Here is a 10,010-nt window from a genome sequence, read left to right on the forward strand (position 1 = left end):
TGAAACATTCCAACTATTAAGACCCTTGTCACTACTCCAGATGAAACCATAAGAGCATTGTTGAGTTTTTCTTCATTAAATATTATAACCAACCCAATCTTGTCCCTTTTTTTTCTCATACATGGCAACTTCATCTTCAACAAATGCTCAACCACAGGTTAACTCTACTTTGAACATTCCTCCTGACACAGGAAACAGTTCCCAAAACCCTTTAGCAGGTTCTACTAATTTGTCTTCAAATAGCCATACCATTACCATTCCACAAAATCATAATATAAACCAAACAAGAATCACTTTTAGACATGTATTGAGCTACTATTGGTGGGGTGTTAATCATAACATGGCTTATCCAACCCCACCCCAGATATGGTTAGCACAAAATGTGTATCCCCTGATGACCCCAATGCGTATAATTTGTTTCATAGTGAGTCTAATAAGCTTCATGTTAGCATGTTGCTTCTTCATGGAAACCGAGCTTTACACAACACATGTTAGTGGTGGCCATAACCATGCCCGTCTTGTGGTTTTTTCTGTGATTGTGGTGCACTTTCTCTGTGTGTTTTTTCTTCTCTTCTTCAGCTTCTTCACTTCAGCATACGAGAGGTTCAATAACCAGTTCTTCCTCAAGTCCATAGGAGAATTCGTAGTTATGCGGGTCATGTCCCTCCTGATTTCGGGAATTGAACAGAAGCACCAAGATGGGTCTTCTGACGTAGCTGAATGGGTAACATGTGCTTTTCTCACAATTGATTCACTTTGCATAATCATTTTGTTGAAGCCTGGCCATAACTACTCTCTGCTTGATGCCACTTTGACATTAACATTGCATTTGGGATTGGAGGGACAGAGAATATATGCCTTTACTGCGGATGCTTTTGTCTTTGTGATGATGGCCATCAAGAATTTTCTATGGCTGCACATTGCCAATATGTATGGTAGAGATCAAGAGCAACTTCATTTGGTTTGGTATGATTCACATCAAACTCATCATTTCTCTTCGGTGTGAAAGCAGGAACAACAATTGCATATTGAAATGTTAATTTGGGTTAGCAAATAACACAAACAGTATAGTATTCTATGTAAGCTGTATCTTTCACGACATGTATTGATAAACATTAGGACACACTCATCGTTACACATCTTTATTATTTGTTGAAATTTACTGAAAATTAAATTAAAAGTTATATAGGTATGAGTCTTTGTTTCATGATTGCATTCATAATTATGTAATTCTTTTTATAAAATTTAACTGATAAAGTGTTTGTAAAACTTCTCATATCTGCAATACGAAAGTGTAATATGAAGTGACACCTTTGCAATTGCATCTCTTCTTCACTGGTGATGGAAATGGTTAAGGCGAAAATAAATAACTTTGACTTATAAGGTGTTATGTTGCACCTTCACATAAAATAATTTACTTGCTCTGAAACTGATTCTTTTGAAAATTTATGCTAAGTCTCTTTAGTGTTCAAAGAACCATAATACCAGAATAAGTTTTTTTTGTCATATTATTAATATTATTATTATTATTATTATTAATATAAATATTATTAATATTATTAATATTATTATTTATTATTTTTTAATTAAATTTTAAATAAGTTACATACAGATTAGATATGTAACAGTTTTTTTTAATTAAATTTTTACTAAATTACATATGATATAATCTGTATGTAACATTTTTAATTATTTTTTTAATTAAATTTAAAAAAACTTACATACGAATTTTATGTACTAGTTTTTTTTTTTAATTTACGTTACTTACGTATATAATTTATATATAACACATTTTGTTAATTTTTAATTAAATTTAAAATAAGTTACATACATATTTAATCCGTATAAATTTTTTTAATTAAATTTTTAATACATTACATATGAATATAATTTGTATGTAACACTTTTTATTATTTTTTAATTAAATTTAAAATAAATTACATATAATATTTATGTAACACCTTTTATTATTTTTTAATTAAAAGTTGAAATAAATTACATACAGATATATATTCGTATGTAACAGTTTTTTTTAATTAAATTTTTAAATGTCTTACATACGGATTATATCTATGTTTAATAATTTCTGTTTTTTGAATTAAATTTTAAATATCTTACATATGGATTATATCCGTATGTAAATTACCTTTGATTTACATACGAAAAAATCTGTATGTAATATATATTTACTTACTTAGTAAAATCCGTATGTAAATATCTGTATGTAACATTCACTTTGTATACGGATTTTTATCTGTATGAAATAATCAATATATAATTCCTGATTTTCTTATAGTGAAAATCTTTTAACCTTTTTACATAAATGTGTTTTTGAAATTATAAATTATAAAACATATAGGGTTGTCACAAGAATATATGGAGGTGCAGGAAGAAGCAGCCCCCGTTAAATGAGCATGGTATTTGAATAAAGCTAGATTAGTGTGTTATGTTAGGAGTTTTATTTGTAAAATATTGGGACACATTTGACCTATACAACGGGTAACAAATGTACTGTTTTATTTTGAATAAACGGGAGGCTTTAACAAAATATCAGCATAGGTTGGATTCTAAGAAAAAAAAACATTTTAAATTGGGAAAATATTAATTTCACCTTCAGATGCATGCAAGCACAAACAAACAAGAATGGATTTGGAATGGCGAGATTAGGGCTGGGTGAGTATCCAATTTGAAACATTTGGAAAACTGAGAAACATTTAAACAAAAGTGGATAAAAGAGAAGCATGTCAGTACTTGGAAGGTTGCTTACTAAAGAGAAGACAAAGAAAACAATGCAATTGAGGGTTAGTGGAGCAAACTGATTTTCTGGTGGTGTTGCCGAGTCTGTTGTATTTATAATTATTGTAGATAGCTCCTTGGATAAAATAACTAATAATTATAGATAAATAAATTCAATGATGCGCAAACCGAAAACTCGCCCTAGAAATAGAAAGAACACCTTTTATGAAACTAGCACTGTAGAATAAGCCTACATTTAGGCTGTTTTTCTTCATGCATCTCCATATATTTTTCTATCACCTGCATAAATTTTCATATTTTCAAAAATACTCTTATGTAATATTTATAATTATATAATCCATAAGTTTTTTTTCAAATTCGTAATTAGTTTCCACATTACATAATTTCGAAAACTTTTTTTCATATGCATGATTGGTTTATAGATTATGTAATCCGATTTTTTTTTTAACTTCCGGTAAAATTTCAAATCCAAAATAAAAAAATACAGAAAATCCATAAATAAAAAAACCATTCCGGATTCGCCAATCCGTAATTCAAAATATGCATTTCGGATTTAGAAATCTATAATTGAAAAAAATCATTCCAGATCCACCAATCCATAATAGAAATTAAGCTTCTAGATTCAGCAATCCGAAAATTTATACAAACTTTGCTTCCAGAACACCCTCTCATCTGGAAAGTAACATGATTCACTTCTGAATTGATGAATCTGTTAGTGGTAGGGAGTGTTGTCCGTGTTTCACATTGATCCTATGACAAACTTTGCTCAATTCAGGATGAACACGTCTTCTGATTCGATTAATGACGTGTGGAGTACAATTTGGGTTGGGATTGTAGGTGAAATCTAGAATCATAAGAATTCTATTATTTTCAATAGAGGTGTGACTGATGCGTCTGAAGTGTGTACTCTAATGCAAGCAAAACTTAGATCTTGGATTTTTGTAAAATCTCGTTCTGCTTCGGTTCCCTTCTCCAGTTAGTGTTTGAAACCTTTAGAATATATGTGAATGGTGGTTTGATGTATTTTAGGTTTTTAATATGGTTAGTACTTTTGCATCTACCCTGAAGTGGTTCGCATTTATTTATTTGTTATTGCTTATAAAAAAAGGATTTACAAAATTGTGGGGGTGCAGGAAGAAAATTATAGGAGTGCAGGAAGAAACTGCCTTAACTCAATTCTCTAACAAAAAGTACGAATCTTATTAACAGAAGAAACATGATGAAGGGGTTCGTCATTAGCGTAAATTATTCAGCGGACAGAAAATAAAAGTATTCTGTATTCATAGAGAAATATTTTCAAAAGAGACCCCTTTTGCACACCAAAAAAATATCATGCACTCTTATCAATTACTTTAATTTCAAACATTAACTAGAAAGTACACACTATGCGTTCAATAGCTAATTATAAATATTTGTTTTCAATAGTTAATTATAATAGGCATAAAGTGGTAAAAGATTGTTTTTCACATTCTCTATTCTTATTTTACATTGTCCGCAGTACTCATATTAGTTAATAAACTATGATTTTAAAATAAACATTTACCTCCTTTTAGTTTAATAAAATGATATTCACAGTTTTTTCTAATTTTTAAATAAACATTTATACCTCTTATATTTTTAATAAGTGACATTATTTCATCTTATATTTTTAATAAAATAATGTTTAAATTTTTTAAATCATATTGATTAAAATTAAAATTAAAGGTTTAAAATATAGAAATTAATGCATGTTTAGGAAAAAAAGATCACTTTTATAAATAAAATAAAAGGTGAGTATCAGTTTATTAAAAATAATGTGAAGGTAAGTGTAATTTTTAAATACATAAAGAAAATGTAGACTTATTTAAAAATTATCGAGTATGAATGATAATCTCATGTAAGTGCAATTTTTCCATAAAAAAACTGAGACAAAAGTACTAAAAGTCAAAGAACATATGCGTATGAAAAAATAATAAAAGAATACTAAATGAAAGAATAAATAAAAAAGAAAAAAAATGAAAAGCTGGTTTGACAATTTTAACAAGAGCTTTAACATTATAGATAAATAGATAGATGTAAATTATAATTAAAATATTTTAATTTATATAGTAAATCACGTGAACATGCTATGTGGCCATGCATCACATTCTAGACCCTGCTAAATCTTTGAGCTAGAAAGATGGGAAAATGGAGACACAACAGAAGCAACTCCTTTTGGACAAGTATGAAGTATCCATTATTCCTTTCCTTCAGATGTTGATTTAGATTATACCTCCCTTCCCTGTTAGGATTACTGGCTGCTCTACAACCATTATAAAAACCCACAATAAAGACCTCATTCCACACACATCACAACTTCTTAACCAAGTGAATCCAACCCAACCCCTTTCCTATGCCACGTTTCAAACCCACGCTATGATGGTTTTCTGCAAACCATATCCAACTCAACCCATCATCATGTTAGTAACGATCCAACTTTTCACTAAAAGGGAACGGGTCAAGTGTTTTAGGAATGGGTGGATCAGGCAATTTGTGGTCCATTACCATAGTTTGGCAGCTGATTCAAAGTATGGTTATGCCACTGGAAATAAAGATCCAGTCATCCTCTGATGACCCCAATGCGTATATTTGAATTCTTCTGTAGTTTGTTGGGCTCATCCGAAGCTTTCATGGAAACCGAGCTTTAAATATCAATCATCATCTGATCTGCCTTGTCATTGTAACAAGCAGCATCAGGGACATCGCTTCTATGGTGGCAGACACCAGTGCTCTATCTTTGAACAACTATGGTATCTTCTTCTAGTTTTCTGTTATCAATTATCTCTTTAGCCCCAGTTTATTACGAAGGGTACATATATTGGATATGGGTTTTGACAGATCATCATCCTATCAAGAGTGTACCTGGGACAATATACATAAGAAACCAATTCCCCTGCTCCTTCACGAAGTTGATCACGTTTTTTCTTCTTTTACAAATCATGAATCTGGTATTTATGTGATTGATTAGTAGCGAAAATATGAGCTTTTAGGACCAAGTTATTTTTACTTATACAGTGCATTGTCTTTCATTTTTTTCTCTCGACAAAGCATGTTTAACTGTCTTGGAAAAGCATTAACATGCAAAAGTAATTAACTTATAGGGATAGCTATTCAGTTCTCTCCACTATCCTTTCCTTCAAAACTTGCTTGACAAATCTGTAAATCAATGACTTCATGTCTTATTTGACAAAAAGGCATAAGCAGAAGGTTGCCCAGCACCTCAACTTTGGAAAGATTTTACTATATACAGAAGGAATGTACAATTAGATGAGTAGAGATTTTAAAAAATACCTGAGGAAGTCGCATGTCAAAAATGGTCTGCAGTCTCCTCTCATGTCTTAACCTACGCTCCACCTTCATATTAATTTTGATCAGTAAAATTTGTTTTTTCCTTCCCTATTTTTAAAGTGCATGCATTCATGAAGTGTTGAAGGAAAGCAAGTAGAACACAATATTAGTCAAATGAACTTAGTCCTAGAAGCCAACATTCTCCCATCTAAATTCTTCCATGTGAAATCCCAGCTTCATGAAGAAACTGAAAAACAATGAAGATTCTTAAGTTTCACAATCAGCCCTGTAGCATATATTTTCTCGAACACAAATTTTTTATTTCATGTTATAATACCTCAAAATGAGACGAACTACAACATCAGCATGCACAGCCCGTGAATTCAAATTTCTCTTCATTCGCTCGAAATGGGAATGTAAATTGTTTATTTGTTATGATGAATAGTAAGATTTCTTTTGCCATTAATGTTAATGCAATTTTTAATTACAATCCACAGCACTAGCTGGTAACAGAAGAGGAACTGTCCATGATTATTAATATTCTCTCTTTCGAGTGAGGATGGAAATTACTGTTTCTACATTAAGTGCAAAAGCTTAAAATGGCAAAACATGGCCATCCATTTATTTGATGTTTGCACATGATATAACTTCAACATAATTTATAGCTTCCTATAACTTATGTAAGCTGTCGGAGTGTGATTTTCACATAATTCATACTTAGTTTTGAACCACTCGTGTTTTAAAAATGTAGCTCATCAAGAAATTCATGATTTTGGTCTGAGAGTAAAGTGGAACTTCAAAACTATATCGTGTAAAATTATAGGCCTCTCTATCAGCACATCAACAGCACAAGAAAACTCAAATCAATTTACCAAACATGCACACACAAATGAAGATAGAATCAATTCAATCCTCCCCCCTTTTTCCTTTCTATATTCCATTGCCTTCCAAATGTCAAAGAATAATGACATAGCGTGACCTCCAAATAATACACACACTCTCTTATCTTGAGTTCAAATGTCAGTATGTAAATATCATTTGAAATTCAGGACCACTAATCCAAATGCAATGCTTACAAGTAACCTTAAAAGAAAGAAAACCACTAACTAACCTTGTTCAGAACCCTCCCTCTTTTCCTTTTCCTCAGCCTTCTTCTTCAACAACTTCGGCCTGGGCTTCACGGGCTTCACAAACCCAGCCTGCAATCTCACCATCTCCCTCAAAACCCCAACCAGCTTCTCTTCAATCTCGGGCCCATTGGGCTCGAGCACGCGCAAGGCCCGAGCCACAGCCTCCATGGTGCTAACGCACCCGGCGAAAGGCTCCTTCCGCAAAATCAATTCGGAGTCATAAATGCTTCCGCCGCCAACACTTTCATCCACGCCCAGACAAACCCTAGTGGCGAATTCGGAGAGGAAGCCCTCGCTGGCCCGCACCATCTCGCGCGCGTGCTGCCACGTGGCGTCGAAGACGATGAGGACGAGGTCGGCGGAGGGGCGCACGGCGGAGATGTGGAGGGCGGGGGTTGTGGAGGAGGCGGAGGAGGGGAAGAGGTAGAGCGCGGGGGGAGAGCGGTCGAGGATTGGGGAGAGGCCGCGACGGAGGCGGCGGGAGGTGACGGAGGAGGCGCGGAGGAGGGACTTGTTGAGGATTGGAGTGGTGGAGAGCTTGTGGCGTGCCTCGTGAGGGTGTTGAACGATGAGAATGCGAGTGGCGGTTTGGATAGGAGGAAGGGGAAGCGCGTGGCAGAGACAGACGCGCGTAGGACGGTCGCAGTTGGTGCAGATGGAGCGATGGCGAGGTTCAGGTGAAAGAGCGTCTTCTTCTGCTTTAGGCTCCATGCAATGTAATATTACAACACTTCCTCTTTCTCCATCTACACGCTACTCCAAACAGAGACAACCTATTACCTCTGCAAGACATTATTAACCTATGTTCTGTTGTTAATTAAGATTTGATAAAAATTATAACAATGAAAAATTGATTATTTTTTAGATATAACACTTTAATACCATTATTTCTTCCAAAATGTTTGATTCACATCAGCATGGTGACAACCGTCGGGAAATTAACGTGGTTATAAAATTAAGTTAAAATATTATTTTTCACATTTTAAAAAAATTGTTTTCATAACTTTCTTTTAATAATATAACAACATAATAAAATATATTACACTTAAATTAAAAAAAATGATTAAAATTTTGATATTATTAATTATTAAATAATTAATTTTTTAAAATATTAAAATCTCTCTGTTCAATTTTGTAGACACAAATAATTGATAAAAAGAAAATTTTTAATTTTCCAAAATTATTAAAATTAAAAAAAAATCTCATATTTACTATATTTAAGAAAATTTTATGTTATGATTTTCAAAACAATTATTTATATAAAATATGAAAATCTATTTTTTCTTAAAATATAATAAAAATTTAAATAATAAAAGTTTTAATCAATAATATATTTTATTAATCCAACAAATTTATTTATAAAATTTATAATTTATGAGATTCATAATTTTTTAAGTATAAAAAAATACACATATTTAATGTCTCTTTAAAATAATTTGTGTAACGATTGGTACTAGACAAGCTAGTGATCGACCATCCGAGGTAAATAACAACATAAAGAACACAATAAATAACGGTAACGAATAAAGAATAAGGACACTTATATAAAAGGGGACATGACAAAGGAGTAAGGTACGTTAGACAGAGCACTGGCTTGAGTGTCAGAGTGCAATCGCAGGTACCGAGCCGACCGAGCGTCAATATTAAAGGAAGGAGATTGAAGGAGACAGGAAGATCACTGACACATCGGCCACTCATCAACAAGCATAAGTACTATTTGGGCCCCTCACTATCCTCACAAGTACAATTAGCGCCCACCGTGGGGCCGAGACATCACAGTGGTGTCAACAAGGAACAACGTCAACCATGACACCATGACCTGATGGCAGAAGAACAAATGGCTCTAATCCAAGCCCTCCAAGCACAGATGGAGGAGTTGCAGCAGAAAAGTATTGCTGACCAATAGAAGAACAAAGAGGATCGACGCCAACCTTAGGGACGCTGACAAGACGAAGAAATGCTCTGGTTAAAAAGGCAGAATGAGAATTTGTTACGATGAATTGGAAGTCTCGAGCGGGAAAAGAAATCCCGAACACCTCACCCTACAACCAATCAATCCAAATCCATACCACCAGGTTTGTCAACTCACCCAAATCCCCAAACTCACCAGAGCTCCAGAAACAATCTTGCCCCGACCGAGGAAGAAGACCAGAGAGGGCACCCATTCACATATGAGACAATCAATGCTCCACTCCCTCCAATGTGAAAAGGATTAGCCATCAAACCTTATGATGGTTCCACCAACCCATATGAGCACCTGAATGTCTTTAAAACACAGATGACCTTATACACAATTGACAAAACACTATGGTGTAAAGTGTTTCCTACCTCTCTCCAAGAAGGACCACTCATTTGGTTCACCAAACTTCCTACCAATTTCGTGGGGGAATTTCAAAAGGGAAGAATTCTAGATGAAGCGTTACAAGCCGAACTCATCCCGACCCTAAAAGAGTCACAAACCTCGCAAAACGCCACAAAAACAAAGAAATGCCACGTGTATTTATATTATTTATTTTATTAATTGTATTTAATATTAAAAATTAAATAAATAATTTTATTATTTTTGTATTTTTATTGGTATAAATTTATAATTTATTTTAATAAATATAAATACATGTTAGAAATTGAGTGCATCTGGTAACTTAAACATAAATAACTTAATAATTATATATGATAATGTTATATTTAAAATCTTAATTTATAATATTGATTGATTTATTATGATAAATAATTTTATTATATATTAATTATAATTGTTTAGATTTTTCTCTGGATTTCAAATTTCAAATTTTTATTAATTTTTTAAAGGTTAATTAA

At 32.9% G+C, this 10,010-nt stretch overlaps 1 protein-coding gene across 8 annotated transcripts; it reads right to left on the minus strand.

Moving 5' to 3' along the window:
* Positions 1-231: 231 nt before the first annotated feature.
* Positions 232-8,037, minus strand: LOC137814038 (DTW domain-containing protein). 8 transcript variants are annotated; one of them, XR_016521012.1, is made up of 4 exons: positions 7,175-7,997; positions 6,067-6,310; positions 5,638-5,720; positions 4,764-5,543 (listed from the first exon to the last, which is right to left on the minus strand). XR_016521012.1 is itself a non-coding variant. In XM_068616569.2 (2 exons), the coding sequence occupies exons 1-2, from the start codon at positions 7,902-7,904 to the stop codon at positions 6,300-6,302; spliced, it is 741 nt and encodes a 246-aa protein (XP_068472670.1). In that variant the 5' UTR covers positions 7,905-7,997; the 3' UTR covers positions 4,764-6,299. The 8 variants fall into 8 exon arrangements, 1 of the variants encoding a protein (XP_068472670.1); XR_011081586.2 differs by having other exon boundaries at positions 6,067-6,129; positions 7,175-7,996; XR_011081588.2 differs by lacking the exons at positions 4,764-5,543; positions 5,638-5,720 and adding an exon at positions 232-995 and having other exon boundaries at positions 6,067-6,129; positions 7,175-7,996.
* Positions 8,038-10,010: the final 1,973 nt, after the last annotated feature.

This window comes from Phaseolus vulgaris, chromosome 1 (genome assembly GCF_051622355.1).
Source record: "Phaseolus vulgaris cultivar YP4 chromosome 1, ASM5162235v1, whole genome shotgun sequence".
Classification (NCBI taxonomy): Eukaryota; Viridiplantae; Streptophyta; class Magnoliopsida; order Fabales; family Fabaceae; genus Phaseolus; species Phaseolus vulgaris.